Raw genomic sequence first — 16,637 nt, 5'->3', positions numbered from 1 at the left:
GTGGACTCTGCACATTCTCCTCATGTCTGCACGGGTTTTCCCTGGGGGCTCCAGTTTCCTCCCACAGTCCAAAAGACGTGCTGGTTAGGTGCATTGGCCATGCTAAATTCTCCTTCAGTGTACCCAAACAGATGGCTATGAGGGGATTTTCACAGCAACTTCATTGCAGTGTTAATGTAAGCCTACTTGTGACTAATAAATTAACTTCACACAGTAAAGAGGGAGATGGATCATTTCTATCAAATTCCTTTGTAACCACTGAGAACTGTACAATCTATCGACAGGAACTTGAACGATGGTCTAAGTTTTGCCTCCCGAGGTGTTGAGACCAATTGAGGGGTTCCTGCTGTTATCTCAAAGGAGATCAACTAACAACACAGACTTGGGACCTGGTCTGTGTGGCTCTGTACAACGTGTTTTTAATCAAGTGACCTCCTCTTATTTCAGTATACAGTAGATTCTCACAAGAGACTGCACAAGAAGCTCCTGGTTAGTTGCTTGCCCTCTTTTTGAATATTTTCTCTGCCTCTCTACCCAACATCAAACTTGCTGGAGGGTGCACTATAACCACAATATAGTCTTCACATTTGGAATGTAACCTAATCATTTTGTAGGAGAATTCAACATGTAATAATTGCCATGTAAACTATTGAACTCTGAAAGTAACAATGTACAACAGCTGTTGGAACAGTAATCTGAAAAACCTCTCATTGTTGAACTATTAGCTGTCGTCTTTAGAGTGGCTCTGTCTGCTTATAAGAGGTGAACTTTTCACCTGTTAATAATTTTTTTTAGACCAAAATTAAGACTGTGTCTTTATATATTGGCCCTCAAACTGATGGGTAGTGGGGGGGGGTTTGGTGGTGAGATAGTGAGGGCAGTGGGGACATTGTCATTTATACAAGGTCTCGGCCTTGCATGCTGGGCTCAGCACCAACAAAACTATTGCCACAGTTTTTATTGGCTGACAGTTCACACTCCAATCAGACTTTAGGCAGGCTGCACAGTTCTGATAAAGAGTAAATTAATAGAAATTGTGCTAATGTCAAGTTATGTCAGGTCAGCATTGCATATCTAGAACGATCAGAGCCTATGTTCTGTTTTTTTTTCGTTCCTCTCCTGCAGAGGCTGCACAGTTGCATTAGGTTTGGCCTACTTCAGTGGTGTATCGAAATAGGCAGTTACTCTACTGAGAGCCTGTGGGCATTCAACTGTGGCAGACCACAAGGCCTAATTTAAGGTTGCCCATGCCGGCCATCTGCAAATATTTTAAATTTATTTATTAGTGTCACAAGTAGGCTTACATTAACGCTGCAATGGAGTTACTGTGAAAATCCCCTTGTTGCCACAGTCCAGTGTTTTGTTTTGGGTACACTGGGGGAGAATTTTGCATGGCTAATACACCTAACCAGCAAGTCTTTCGTACTTGAGAGGAAACCGGAACACCTGGAGGAAACCCACGCAGACACAGGAAGAACACAGACAGTGACTCAAGCCGGGAGTCGAACCCAATCCCTGGTGATGTGAGGCAGCAGTGCTAACCGCTATGCCACCATGCTGCCCTCTGCAACAGCGATCACTGAATACCAATCTGAAGTTTGCTGATTTTCCTTGCTGCTCAGCCTAGGGGTGCTGAAGTGGGCCCACTATTAGAGCCTTAAAGCTGTGGCACCAGCAGAAATTGTCTTTTTTAAAAAAGCTGTCTTTATGCTCGAGATCTGTGTGAATGACGCCGGTTCTGGGCTCATAAGCCTTGTCTAGTTGACTGCAATCCAAAGAAAAACTTGCTGGAATTAATAAAATATAAAATAAAAGCAGCTGGAATCAGCACACATCAGGGTTTGAGCCTGAGAGTTCCCATGTGTGGTTGCATTTTGAGAAATCTATTTATCTACTCAATTGAATTCCATTCTCATGGATTTCTTTAGAAAAGGCTACCATATTTATTTTTAAACTGATTGTGATGAAGGAGATTACTTAGGGTGGGACCACTTGTGCAGTCTGTTGAGGAGTGTGAAACCAGTTTTAATCTTCGTGGGTCCACAGAAGAGCAAATCAGCTATTTACCTTAAACCTGCTGAAGGGAGAGAATTTCTGTTGTAAATAGCAGCAATCAAAGTCTAAGTGGCTGTGCGCATGCTTAAACATAGCAATCATAACATTCGGCTTTTACTTGGCTATTTGTGGATTGAGGTATGGAGGAGTACAGAATCACCCTCCAAGAAGATTGTTTGTGTCCTGTGTAATTTCCTTAGCATGTCTCCTGTGCTTAGTAGTAAATATGTTCTTCTGACCATATCCCAAATCAGAAATTCATCACTTAGGAAAATGTATGGAACCTTATTCCGCTATCCCTTATCACATTGCAATGTGGTTCATGTGAGATGCTGGTAACTTCAATTACACTTCTTTTGCTTTGAAATAAAACAATGAAGAAAGTCTTGGGAATTAACTGTTGTTGGAACTGGGTTTTTAATCTAGGAAGTAAATCCCAGGAAGACTTTGCCCAATTCAGAATCAAGCGGCTGAAATTTCCCAGCCCCGTGCTGGTGGGCTTGGAGGCTGGAGGCCAGGAGAATGAAGGGATGCTGTTTGGGCCTGCTCCCCACCATATTCCTGCCATCAGATATATTTCCCAGAGTGGGAAAGGAATCATCGACCTGCTGAAAAGAGTCAGCAGCCATTTAATCAATTAAGGACGATTTTACGGCACTGCTGGCATTTGGTGGCAGCCAAGCAGCATCTTGCCACATCTGGAGGTTATCAAATCCTGTGGCAGGCTGGAGAGCTAATTGAAATTGAAGGCAGGGCTACTAGTACAAAGGCCACACCTGTGACTGTAAATGTGGTCAGCTTTGGGGTCCCCCCTCCAATCTAATTAACCTATTTTCTGGCTCACCACTCTGGAATCTTGATTTAAATTTTCGCCTACGATAGCAGCACCATGTTGAGGCCCATTTATAGACTACTAGGTGTCGGCCTACTAGGAGGCTACGTCTTGGCAAGTAGATATTTGGGGCCCCCATTTTGTCCTGGTGTTGGGGCCCTGAAGCCTGTTAGAAAATTTGCCCATGGAATCAACAGAGCAAAAACGTTAAGACTAATGATAATCTGCTCCTGAATGAGAGTTTGTGCCTCATACATGTTGTGCTATAGTCTGACAGGCTGAGTAACACAATATCAATAGAGGATCAGACTTTGTATTTCTTTTTTTTCTGTGAGTGAACAAGTTTAGCTTTGTCTCAAATTGCTAAAGTGGTGAACATGATCGTGAGCTGAACTGTAGAACCAGTGAAAATCCTAGGTTTATATTTCTACCATTATGTACTCCCAACAGGACCAGGTAAGTGGAAAATTTACCTTGTGTTGCAGATCCTCATAGCTGGAATTGTCTGTGAAAGTTCTTTATTTACTGGGAAAATCTCAGTGCAATAATTGTCTCAGATCTCCCGTGGCATTGAACGGGATAGTCATGGCGAGAGTCATCTGCTAAATGTGGCGTGCATTTGGATTTTGGGTTCAGTACTGATTGTTAATGAGCTGTTCTGCCTAACCCTGTCCTTTTTAAAGTATCATCTTGTTTTCCATACTTCTTGCAGTTTGCTGGGACTTTATCAGATGGGTTGGGAAAGACAATGGACACCAGACACCAGGCTGAGCGGGAATCTATCCGCTATCAAGCAGTGACCAGTGGTGAACACCTTGTGGCTGGAATTCAAGGACTAGCTCACGGTGAGTGTGTGTGGAAGAGGCTACTTCAGTTCACCAATGTAAATGGCTAAAGATTCAGGTTTAATACCTGTTAAAATCTATAGCTGGGAGAAATAATTCTAAATATCTTCTGTGTACTCTTTCCAACTGTGGGCATGTAATTTCTAGGATATATTTTACCATCCCTATGGCTTTTGAGATGGATTTCTTTTTTACAATGGAACCTTTCATCGATCATAGCCTGCTGTCCAGCTGAATTTATAACATTAAAGTTGTCATGCTCCATAATGATTGAATTTCAGAGTAATGCATTTCAGATGTCCTGTCCTCAGAGACAGAAGTTCTTTGTCGGCAGAAAACCCATTTTTTCCTTGTTTGTTCACGCTCAATTCGGAATGTTCGGCATTGCATGGTAGAAAACCCCTTAGAACACTGTCTGATTAAGAAAATTCTACCCTTTGTGTTTTAATCTTCGCCCACCCAATCAAAATCATTTCCCAAGCATGAAGTGGATCTTTAAGTTTATTGTGCTGCCTCACGCAGCGTGCATACATAGTCTCGGATAAGAAAAACTGTTCCTCACTGTTGTTTTACCCTTCCTGCTTCCTAAGTTTTTAAGTCCCCTTCCATGAGAAAGTATTTTCTAGTTTCTGTTTTATTCACCATTTTAAAGACTGCTTTGCACGATTACAGACACTATGTACCCTGACTCTTTTCTCCCAACCCATCAGTGCCAGCTAGTTGCTTCAAAATCTGTACCGAGTGCCATGTAACTATATCTTCATTGGCTTCCATTGATGTGAAATATGAAGGCACTTGAAGGCTGTACAGATTTGGAAAAAGACTGAATCAACTTAATCACTGGAAGGAAATCTCCATCCGTATATTGTCATAGAGAAGTCTTGAGATCTGGCATAGTGATCCCTTAAATTTTTCCCAACCCATTTGTCCTCTATTTCTCATCAAAATGCTGCCCCTTGGCAACACCATCTGAAAACAATGTCAGTTTCCACGCTGTGCCATCCAGCTCTACTTCAACACCTTTCAACTGCTCCACTACCTTTTACATGCCACAAGCTTGTCCAACATCCAATAGTGGGTGAGCAGAAATTACCATCACACTAAATATTGTGAGGAGCCAAATCCATTGTATATGGTCCCGACACAAAACATTGTTCTCTACCACTGACTCCATCCCTCTCCTTGGCAACTGTCTGACTTTGTTTGCAGTCTTGCTCTCGTACATGACCTGAGGATGAAATTTTGACCACTTAGCTGTACCATCACTAAGACCACCTCTTTCCACCTCCGTTACGTTGCCAACTCTGCCTTTGCTTCAGCTCATCTGCTCTGAAACCCTCATATATGACGCGTTTGCCTCTAGGCTTAACAATTCCAACACACTTCTGGCCTCCTTTCCATATTTTATCCTCTGTCAACATGAGGTTATAAAAAAAAGCTCTGCCGCCAGTATCCTAACTTGTACCAACCTCCATTCACCCATTACCTCTGACCTCACTGACTTATATTGACTCCTGGCTAAGTGGGCCTTGATATTAACATTCTTGGTTTCAAATTCCTCAGTGTCCTTGCCTCTCCCTATCTCTGTGATTCCTCCACAACCCTCCAAGATCTCAATGCCCCAATTCTGGCATCTTGACTATCCTGACTTTAATTGCTCCATCATTGATGACTGTGCCTTCAGTTATCAGGGTCCTTGGCTTTTGTACTTTCTCTCTAAAGCACCCCAGCTGTATCCCTCCACATTTAAGGCGCTCCTTAAAATCTAAACTCTGATTAAATTTTTGTCATCTGCCCTCATGTCTCCTTATGTGGCTCCATGCCAAATTCTGTTGGATAATGTTCCTATGAAGTGCTTTGGCATGCCTCACTGCATTAAAGGCATTATGTGAATGCACCTAGCCATTTTTAAAGGCAGTGCACCATTGATTCACCAAGAAATGAATTATTGCAGTAGCAAAATTTGAATTTCCACTAACACTGCTGCGAAGGTTTGATCTTTATTTTAGTGTGAACTTTGTACAGGGATGGGAAGGGAAACTAGATTGTCCTGGTTCTCATTTTTCAATTCTGCTTTCTGAAAATCGTCCAGTCTCGGGCACAGGTAAATTGACGTTTTTTTTTTCAAAATACTTCCTTGTGCGTCTTCCGCAGGTATTCTTGGTGGATTCACCAGTGTCATCACTTCAACAGTGGAAGGAGTGAAAACAGACGGTGGTGTCACTGGTTTTTTCTCAGGCCTTGGAAAGGGATTGGTCGGCACAGTAACCAAGCCAGTGGCAGGTGCTCTTGACTTTGCCTCTGAGACTGCACAGGCTGTGCGGGAAACCACGACAATAAACAACCACAGGTAAAGGAGAAAACCCAATTCACACAGTATACAATTACAGCAAGAATGGGGATACCCCAGTCACCTTTAACAAACACTCACTACTTTTTTATTGCAATATTTCAATCAGAAGGCATCTAAATCAATAGGCAAACAGGTTGAAGACTTTAGGGTAGTGCAGTGGTGAGCACTGCTGCCTCACAGCGCGAAGGACCCGGGTTCAGTTCCAGTCTCGGTCACTGCCTTGTGGAGGTTGCAAGTTCTCCCTGTGTCTTCATGAGTTTCCTCCTGGGGTGCTCCAGTTTCCTCCCACACTCCAAAGATGTGCTGGTTAGGTAGACTGGCCATGGTTAGTGTCAGGGTGATTAGCAGGATAAATATAAGAGGTTGCGGGGATAGGGACTGGGTGGGATAGTTGTCAATGAAGGCTCAATGGGCCGAATGGCCCTTTTTTTTGCACTGTAAAGATTCAATGACTTTGAGATGCTCAGGTTCATCATGCAATCCAGGACAGGCAGCAGATGGGATTAAAGCTTGAATTGTGATGTTTGCATTGCTTCTGGTGAATCCATTAACATTAATGTTTAATGCTCCGCATCAGGAGGCAGAAAAGTAACAAGAAAGCTAATGGGTTTTATTTTAAGCAGTGGTCTTTAGGTATCCAGTTTATCTTTACAAATTTCTGGGCAGCATTTACCTTGGACTGTCTATTTCAAAACTGAATATATTACAAGCAATTTTTAAATAATGCTTTGTTTCTATGCTAGTGCTTTGATGTTACAACATCATAAGTGTTCACACTGCCTTTGAAGTATGTTGGCAAATACTAGGCTTCCATGTTCAGGGTGACTTTTAGGAAAGATCTGCAATGTACAGAACAATAAAATTTTATAAGTACGGGGTGTACTAATAGCATATATACAGGGGCCAGGTTAGCCCAGTTGGCTGGCCAGCTGGTTCGTGACGCAGAGCAATGACAACTGCATGGGTTCTTTTCCCACACTGGCTGAGGTTACTAATGAAGGCCCCACCTTGTCAACCTTGCCCCTCGCCTGAGGTGACATATTTGTTGAGTTAAATCACCTCTGGTCAGCTCTCCAGCCCCCCTTCAAAGGGGAGATCAGTCTGTGGTCATCTAGAACTATGGCAACTTTACAGGGTGCTAATAGTGTGTGTACAGGTTATTCATACTACATGTACAGGGCATGTTAATACGGTACATATGGCCAAATATATGAACAGAATGCGATATTATAAGAAAAGCATTTATGACTGCACTTAGAGAATGAAGTAATAGGATGTATAAAGGACAGTAACACTATGTGTAGGGTACACATTAATACTGTCCATACAGGGATTACTAATACTGTACACGCAAGGTATGCTACCTTTCCTGTAACTTACAGTGAAGTAAAACACAAAATTGCTCCTTGATGTAAATAATATGTGTGGCTAGCAGAATTAAAACTGAGCAAATCTAAATAAATTAAAGCTTTCTTCAAAGAAAAATAACACATTGTTGTTGCCATGTTTAAGTATGTAGACAATTATTTGCATCTGGTATTTTCTGTTAAGTACAAGATGGTATAACGCATTGCAATCTGAGTTTCCTGAACTTAGTACAATCCTACCTGCGTACAATGTAAACCATCTAAATCACTGGGTATAATACTGCTCATGGAGCATTGCAGACTACATTCTTGTTTCTTTTATCAAGCCATAACCCATACTTCTCTCATTTACAGTTTGTAAAGCAGCAACATACTTCAACTAAACAAGCTTGCCATGGTTGATTTTAAAAGAGAATTTTGTTTTTTAACAGCATGAGGCTTCTCAATCTTGCATGACTTTATTTAGATAGACAATTCAATCATTCGCTGTAATAGTAGGTACCAGTTTGAGAAGTATAAAAATATCTTCAAATCTGAACACAGTTCAGAATGTTATTGAAGTCTGCTTACCTAACCACAGCGACAAGTAATATAAATTATTATGAAGAGCCCTACCACATTGCTGCATTTCACTTCACACAATGAATTGCTTTTCATGTACAGTGAACTTGTGTAGGGCAGGTTGAGCACCATCCTCCATCAGTATATTGTGCTGTTAATCTTGGGACCCGGTACAGTGATTCCCCAAATTTTTCCCAACCCATTTGCCCCCTGTTTCTCATTGAAAATGCTGCCCTTTGCCAACACCATCTGAAAACATGACCCAACAACCCTGCAGAAACCAGTAAGGTGACTGACCAATGCATCAATGTATTTTTCTGGTGGTGTTGCTGAGTTGGGAATTGTTGCCAAAGCATCAGTAAATTTTATTGTTCTCTTAATACTGCTATGAGATCTGTCTTAATAACTCCAGCAGCTGACCTGACTGCGAAACAGCAATGCCGCCAACTCAGCATGAAGACAGTTTGAGTAGACAGATAATTAGTGTCCCCGATGTCACAAGCAGCCTTGCAAGGAGTTATTTTTTGGGGTGTATGTAAATTATAAGTAGAGAAGTGTTTCATATTTAGGTCGTGCCGCATTTGTAATCAGGGCTAGCATTAGATGTGTGTGGCCAAAGGCAAAGATTGGCCTTTGAGGAGCCCCAACCAAACAAAGCAACTGATTAAACCAAAACCGAAAACTGTAACTGGAAACCAAAACCTGATTACAAGCCATGTGGAACCACATTGATCTCGTAGGAATCAAAACCTAATCCTGAGCGCTCAGGGCACAGAAGCATGCTGAAGCACTCATAAGAAATAGGAGCAGGAGTAGGCCGTCTAGCCCTTCGAGCCTGCCCTGCAATCACGGTGCTGGACATGTTCCTCAAGTGCCAGTAAAAGAAACCACCCTTTTATCTCTGCAGATAAAACTTCCCACGTATTAATATAAGAATCACTGTAAATATGGACAGTCCATTCATCTGCAGCTGCAGTGTTTATGTTATGGGTCCGTGTTCATCATATGACTGAATTTGCCCCGGCATGGTGGCAGTGATGAGCACTGCTGCCTCACAGCACAGGGACCCAGGTTCGATTCCAAGCTTGAGTGACTGTGTGGCGTTTGCACGTTCTCCCCGTTTCTACATTGATTTCCTCCAGGTGCTCCGGTTTCCTCCTGCACTCCCAAAGATGTGCAGGTTAGGTGAATTGGCCATGCTAAATTAGTGTCCAAAGATGTGCAAGTTAGAAGGAATAGCAAGTTAAATGCGTGCAGTTTGGGCAGGGGATAGGCCTGTGTAAGATGCTGAGTCGCTACAGACTTAATGGGCCAAATGGCCTCTTTCTGTACTGTAGGAATTCTATGATTTACACTGGGATGACTCCCAGAGTGTTAGCAGCTACAAAAGCCTGGGATGTGCATGATTGCATGTTGGAAAGTCAAAAGAAGAATAGTAATGACGCCAGTGCTAGATGACAGCTGGTCCACCAACTGTGTGAAAACCTTCAGTTGAATAAGAATCAGACATGCTGAAAACCGTAGAGATACCTGCAACTTTAGTAAATGAATATATATACATCTATTAATATCTCTGTTAACATTATTGACTCTACCCATCCCAAGCGCTCAAATTAAAGAGTTAGATAGGAAATGTAACACCACATTCTGCACTCTCGTTTCCATCTTTATGGTGGTGGTTTGTCCGTACAGCGCACAAGAAACTATTTTTCACTGTATACTAATACATGTAACAATAATAAATCAAAATAAGTACGAAGATGAAAATCAGCCAGGTTTCAATGTGTGCTACATGTTGAATTGTTGTGGAACGGATTTATTGAAAACCATCTGCAAATAAACTAATTTTGTGTCTGGTTTGCACTGTTGCTAGTTTAAATTCTCCTCGCCATATTCCCCAAGCTGTTTGATCTGTTTCTGTTCTAGTTAGGCTTTTACTGTGCTGCAGTGGGTCTTTTTTTCATGCCCTACACATTGCTTACAGGGCCAGCTTTACTCGGTGGCAACTATGAGAACATAGAAGTTTAGCTGTGCTATGATCTCTTTGAACTGTTCACGGTCATATACTTCCTCGCCTGAAAATAGACCTAAGGGATTTAAGCTGAATGGACAACATTGTTAATTGGCACCATTTGGTAGTGTGTTTGGATTTATGACAGCTGTAAATTCTAAAAGCTCCCCTCCCCAACAAAGAGAAAAATTTTATAGCTGTGTGTAAAGCAATGTATTTATTTTTTAAAAAGCTGTTTTTGTTGCCTGATATTCTTTTGAACATTGCTTCTCCCAGACCTCGAGGCTCACCTTTTATTGTGACTTTGGGCTCATTTTCTGACCCAGGTTCGCTTTCAATGTCCCAAAGTCTTATTAAGTAAAGCTTTCTGCTGAAGCAAGTCTGCCAACACTCCTTTAATAGCAAACAGTGAATTTGGTGAAGTGTGACTGAGTTCCAGAAAGTCAGTAGAATGTGAAGTGGCCTTTAGTGCATTGTTTAACAGGATGCTTCAAAGCTCGTAATGCACACAAGGGCTTAAACAGGAAGTTTCAATTGTAACCAGAATGACTGATGACTTTAGTGTGTGTTTTACGAGCAGAACCAGATTTTTCAGACCTTATTAATGCAAGTGTGCTGAGTCCAAGCGTCCATTCTAACTTCTCTCAGTATTGCAATTTGAACTTAAATTGATTCCTCTTGAGTCATCGGAACACTTGGCTATGTGTGAATAATTGAATGCAGCCTGAGCAACAGTTCTTCAGTGTAAAGGTCATTGGGCTGGATCTGTATCATTGTTTCATAGCTGTGTGACACAAAACAATCTTACTTGCCAGAGCATTTTCAAAACAGAATTAGATTTATAGATTTATCTAGGTTTACAACTTTCGCTGGACTCAAACTTGTCTTTCTATCTTGATTAATAATACTATTATGTTCAGTTTCTCCCTGAACTTTTCCCTTGCATGCTTGGTCAATTCCAAATATTCTATTTATATATTCCTCTCACCAGCTTGAAATGTCCGTACTGTCTTCTATTGTAGCTCGGTATTTCCCTGGATCCTCAAACTGTACAACTTATTACCTCTTGTCAGACTAGCATGTATAAGCATTGAGATGGGGCTGATTTTGCTCTCCAGTATTGGAATTCTGCTGCAGGCAGTGGCATCACCTCAGTAAGCCTAACCAGTGGATGAATTTTTAAACTTTCTTCCCAGCTACCTCAGTGGACGTGACAATTTGCATTGTGGTTGCCGTTAGCTGCCTGAGACATGAGCATCAAGGCATGGGAGCACAGACATTTCCAACATCAGTATAAAGGTTGCTTTTTGATTCTGTATATCGTTCTTGAAATCCAAGGTTGACCCTTCCAATAATCACCATTGCTTGATCAGCCTAGTTTTGTGTTTCTCAGCCTTGGTATCCTGTGCTGTGAGCCTTGATCCTTTTATGGCAAAACTAATAATCCCAAACTAGTTTCAATAGTCTTCACTAGTTTCATTGAGATTCAGATGGTCATTAATCATCAATTCTGTTCACCATTATCAGTTCCAATAAGGATTTAACTTAACAAACTGCAGTGGAAGTTTTTTAGTTATGGGTTGTAGAGCAAAGGTGTGCAGATGGAATTAAAATACAGATCAGCCAGACTCTTGAATTGTGGTGCTGGCCTTGGAAAGAGTCCAGAGGAGGTTCACAAGAATGATCCCTAGAATAAAGAGCTTGTGTGAGGAATGGCTGAGGACTCTGGGTCTATACTTGGAGTTTAGAAGGATGAGGGGGGTTCTTATTGAAACTTCAAGGATACTGCAAGGTCTTGATAGAGTAGATGTGGAGAGGATGTATCCACCAGTAGGAAAAGTTAAAACCAGAGGGCGTAACCTCAGGCCAAAGGGACGATCCTTTAAAACAGAGGCGAGGAAGAATTTCTTCAGCCAGAGAATGGTGAATCTGTGGAACTCTTTGCTGCAGAAGACTGTGGAGGGCAAGTAATTAAGACAGAGATAGATAGGTTCTTGATTAATAAGGGGTCAGGAGTTATGGGCAGGATAATGGGGATGAGAAAAATATCAGCCATGATTGAATGGTGGAGCAGACTCGATGGGCTGAGGGGCCTAATTCTGCTCCTACGTCTCATGGTCTAAGAAGCTAAAGAGACTGAATTATCTATTCCTGTTTCAATGTGATTGTGTGCTCCTAATTAAGGACAGCATTGCTGCTATTTTCATCCCAATATAAGGATAAAGTAATTGAACCATGTTGTGCTACATGCATCTCCACAGCTAGAAATACTATTGCAGTATTGATCATCTTGGTGTAGTTTTGGTTACTATCACGGCAACCAGAATGTGACATTGCCATGACTTGCTGACTCACTGGTAATGGTTTATACAATCGTTTATGGCAAATGTAGTGGCTTGCAGCCAGTTGCAAACAACCCAGGCTTCCAGAAACCTGCATCAGCAATGCAAAGTTGTGTAATATAAAAGCAGCCATTATCTCTCCCCTCTTGTGTTTTTCTCCCATCAGTGGAGTTATTCTTTTTGTGGTTAAACTCCCTGCATGTGTGCTATCACAGGTTAATCCAGACGACCCCCAAAATTCCTGCTGCATTGACAATGTAAAACTGCCTTTATCTCAGGGACAGAAATTTGGAACAGAATTCATTTATGCTAATTTGCCTTTTTCTTCCCCTGACTTTATCAAAATTTCACCTGAAGTTCTTTCCCTGTGGACAACACACATAGGCAGTTTTACATCATCCACTTGAAATCCTGCAAGTTGTGCTTAGATAATAGCGAAATATGGCAATCCATGCAGAGTGCAAAAATTCTGCTTACCTGGGCAGTTAATCTCTTTTGGTAGACTAATTGCCAAGGCTATGGATGTCATAACGTGATATCTTATGTATCTGTTTTCCTAAAAAGGGTAGACTAATCGTAATAATTAGCATTTTACGTATGTCACTTTAGATTTTATTTTATTGGTATAAGGAACTGAGCTGGGAATTAAAGCTAAGAGAAGCACTTTAAGTCCTCGGTCCAAATTTTCAGCTGAGTTGGACTGCTTGGAACTCTTGAAGCTTCATTCAAAGGTGCCACAGATTAGAGAAATCAGTCAGCTATCTGGTAATATTTTTTAAAAATGCTGAATTTTTGATGCGTGAATGATAGAATTTCCATACCCCAATTATTGAGTGACTGATCTGGCAGTTTAACTTAGGCTGACCTGCCCATGGGCACACATATGATGTATCCATGTCAAAACAGTGCCAGTAATGAAACAATGTCCCTTTATTAAATAAAGGTAATCAACATTGAGGAATTACCCTCAACATTATCATCTGTCCTTCTCCACTGCTGTTTAGGTTGATCTAGCTCTAGTGTTGTGGTATTCCAGCCTGCTTTCACACGAGTGATCTTATTGATTCCTGTACCGAACTCTCTGCATGGAAAATTTGACCCTGAAAGTATACCTGTTTTGTGTGTTGTGTCTTGTTTTGTTTCTGGGAGGGGGAGTGGTAATTATTGAAACCAAGAAGTGATCCTACTTTTTGGTTAACCTAACAACAAACCAGACAAATTGTGGTGGGACGTTGTCTCCTTTACAAGAAATAGATTTTCACAGTTGTCCAAGACGGCCAAAGTTCAGGCTCTGAGAATTTGGTGATAACTGTAATGTACATATTGGCATGTATTTCTGCCACATCATGGCAACTCCATGTCTTACTCAAAATGGCACCAGGAGCCTGGATCCCAAGATCCGATCCCCTGGCTGACCTTCTATTTTCATTGGTAGGGGCAAGGGAATAGGATGTGATTCGCATATTAAGGAAACCTGAACGCAGCAGGGCCATTTGAACACGGTGCTGAATTCAAACAGACCTAGTTTTCAGTGCGGCTAGGTACATTTCCCACAGCGTACGACTTAGTTTTTTAAGAATAGGTGTGAAGGCTTATAAAAGGTGGATAAGGTCTGTGGAATTATCAAGCTGTCAATGAATTTAAATCCCCCGCCCTTTTAATTTTGCAGAAAAAATCCTGTTGTGTCTTTTGAGTTGAAAAGAAATGTGCTTACAGTTTCATTAGCTGTTTCTTAACTTAACCATTTTAATGTTGATACTGATGACTGCTTTCACAACCTATCATCAGAGTAGAAGGGTTATAAGTTGGCTTTTTGATTGACATCTCCAGGAGATTATTATGGAATTGGCTATTTTTGATGTGAGGCTACAAATACAAATGTTTGTTTTATGAAGGATTAAGTATTTGAGCTCACTTAAATATATTAAATGGGATTTTATAAATGAGTGTTTGTTTTTATATATAGTGAAGTCTGTAATAGATACTTAGACTTGTATTCTATTTCATCTCAGCATGGTTCCTGAGGTCTGCCCATGTTGGATATTGGATGAGTTGGCATGGAAGCTGTAAGGATAAAAGTTGATGGGTGGGGGACATTAGTTGGCATGAGTTGACATTATGTTGATAAGGGGGCTGTAAGAAGCCAAGGGGATGAGTGGGCATTCATGTATTGAGATGAGTTGGTACTAAATTGTCATAGGGGCTAAGGAGCCATGAGGAGTCAAGTAGGGGGGACATGGGTTGGTGTGGAGAGTATGAGGAGACATGGGGGTTGGTGGGTGGCACAGATCAACTTGGATGGAACATGAGGAATGAGTGGGCATGTGATGGATGAGGGCTAAGGGGTTAAACTACTTTTATTTGATCTGGAATCAGGTTGCAGAGCACTGAGACAGGCCTGAAAACCAGGCTGCCTCAGCATTAGCAGCCCCTGTCACTGCCACTGAGCTGTTTCTGGGAGTGGCAAGCCGAACTCTAGTGTGTATCCACACCCACAATGAAAATCTGACCATTCAGAGCAGTTCCTCCTGAGGCGAGTTGGAAATTTCTTAACTCCACGTGAAATTCTGGGCCGTTATTTTAGATTAGTTTGAAACTGTAGTCCCCTAGGTGAAAGTTTGAAGTGATATCATAGCCATGTTGGCAAGCCAGTTTCTGTAGAATAATGCCCTATCGCGACAGACCTTTAGGAGGATATGAAAAGTGAAATGCCTTCGCTACTTAGCCACAGCTCTGTACGTTAATGAGGTAGTCAACCTTATCAAATAATGCATCCACATCAAAATTAAAAAAGGAACAAAATAAGAACAGAAATTGCATGTCAGATAGAATATGAACTTTATAGGTGTAATCTTGTATCAGAACTCCCTGGAGATTCAGTGACTTTATCTGGTAAGCAGATAACTCAGTTCAATCTTCAGCTTATACTGAGTTCGGAGGGAGAGATGCATAAGAGACAGGAAATCAATAGCTTGTCCACCTGCATGCAAAAAAGGCCAAAATTAATACCCAGCAAGAGTCTCTGCACCCAAAGCAATAAACTCTCTTTCTTTTCCAGTTGCCATGGACCCATGGTGTCTTTCCAGAATTTGAATTTTATTTGTCTTAGTCTTGACAATGGCATGCTTCAGTTAAAAATATCTAATTCAGCATTAGAATTGGAGAAACTCATGGTAGGAAATAGCTTGCATGTTCTGGATGTGTAAAATTCCAAGTGGCCAGGGACTGCACAGTATGTTTCTCAGTAGAGTGCTTTTCATCCCCCAGTTAGCTATTCTATACAAACGGTTACAGTTAACGTCTGCTGGCAAAAGGAACGCTCTACATACCACACATAGTAGCTCCACTATAGATTAGCTCATTTAACGGCCCACCGCTTCACTTGTGCTTTACCATGTAGTACCCAAGTTCAGGCTTTTCTGGAGCAAATCCCAGTCTTTGCCTTCTGAAACAGAGCACACAGCAACCACTTTGTGGGCATAGGAACAAAGTGTGCTTTTAAAAATAAAACAAAACCCTGAGCTAAGGCATGTCAGATGAGAATTCTGCCAATAGGCCTGTTTTTATATCCCTGGAGTATCGCCATAATCGAGGGGAAACAATATACTATTGTGTTAACTGAATGCAGCTTAATATATTGTGTACTAGTGGGCTTCATTGTTTCTTTTATGATATCCATTGGCAGTGCTTTTGTTTTAAACGTACCCTGGCTTTTTTCATCCTCCCTTCTCATCGCTTCTTCTGAAAGCATTGCTAATGACTGGTTCTACAGATGCTGTCAGTCTCTGATAACCTCAACCAAACTGCTATCCTCACTGTGTAATACAAAATGACTGTTGACTTAAGGGTGCATCAGAGCAGGAACTGCTGCAGTCATCATCTCATGTCCATACCATGTATCTTTCCCATTTCAGATTCCTGGATAGTGATCGTGAGCCAAGTCTTGGGTTGATTTTCCTCAAACTAGCCAAGGGATGCTGATTAAATTGAAATATCCCTGGCTGGGATTAGGTAGCTGAACATACCGAGGAGGTAGTCTGGGGAATTCTGGTACTGCTAACATTTCAGTAGGTACTGTATGAGTAAAGAAAATATTTGTGTTTAAAACAAAATGTTGGAAAAACTCAGCCAGCCTGGTAGTATCTGTGGTGAGAGAAACAGAGTTAATGTTTCGAGTCCCTTTGACTCTCCTTCAGAGCTGGAGGTAGAAATGCCTACCTTTGTCTTTAACTATCAAAGCTATTCTCTTTGTCTTGTGTCCATGACAGCTC

General features: G+C 41.4%; 1 protein-coding gene across 4 annotated transcripts in view; it reads left to right on the top strand.

The window, feature by feature from the left end:
• Window positions 1-16,637, top strand: part of vps13d (vacuolar protein sorting 13 homolog D) — a 261,410-nt gene that overhangs the window by 210,987 nt on the left and 33,786 nt on the right. For all 4 annotated transcript variants that reach the window (XM_080215376.1, XM_080215379.1, XM_080215377.1 and 1 more), the window contains 2 exons: window positions 3,600-3,732; window positions 5,887-6,082. In XM_080215376.1, coding sequence (XP_080071502.1) covers window positions 3,600-3,732; window positions 5,887-6,082 — 329 coding nt within the window. The remainder of the gene's footprint in view (window positions 1-3,599; window positions 3,733-5,886; window positions 6,083-16,637) is intronic.

Source organism: Carcharhinus amblyrhynchos, chromosome 30, assembly GCF_965287045.1.
Source record: "Carcharhinus amblyrhynchos chromosome 30, sCarAmb.v2.hapA, whole genome shotgun sequence".
Lineage (NCBI taxonomy): Eukaryota > Metazoa > Chordata > Chondrichthyes > Carcharhiniformes > Carcharhinidae > Carcharhinus > Carcharhinus amblyrhynchos.
The sequence above is the reverse complement of the archived record's forward strand: the minus strand, read 5'-3'. Positions and strand labels throughout refer to the sequence as shown.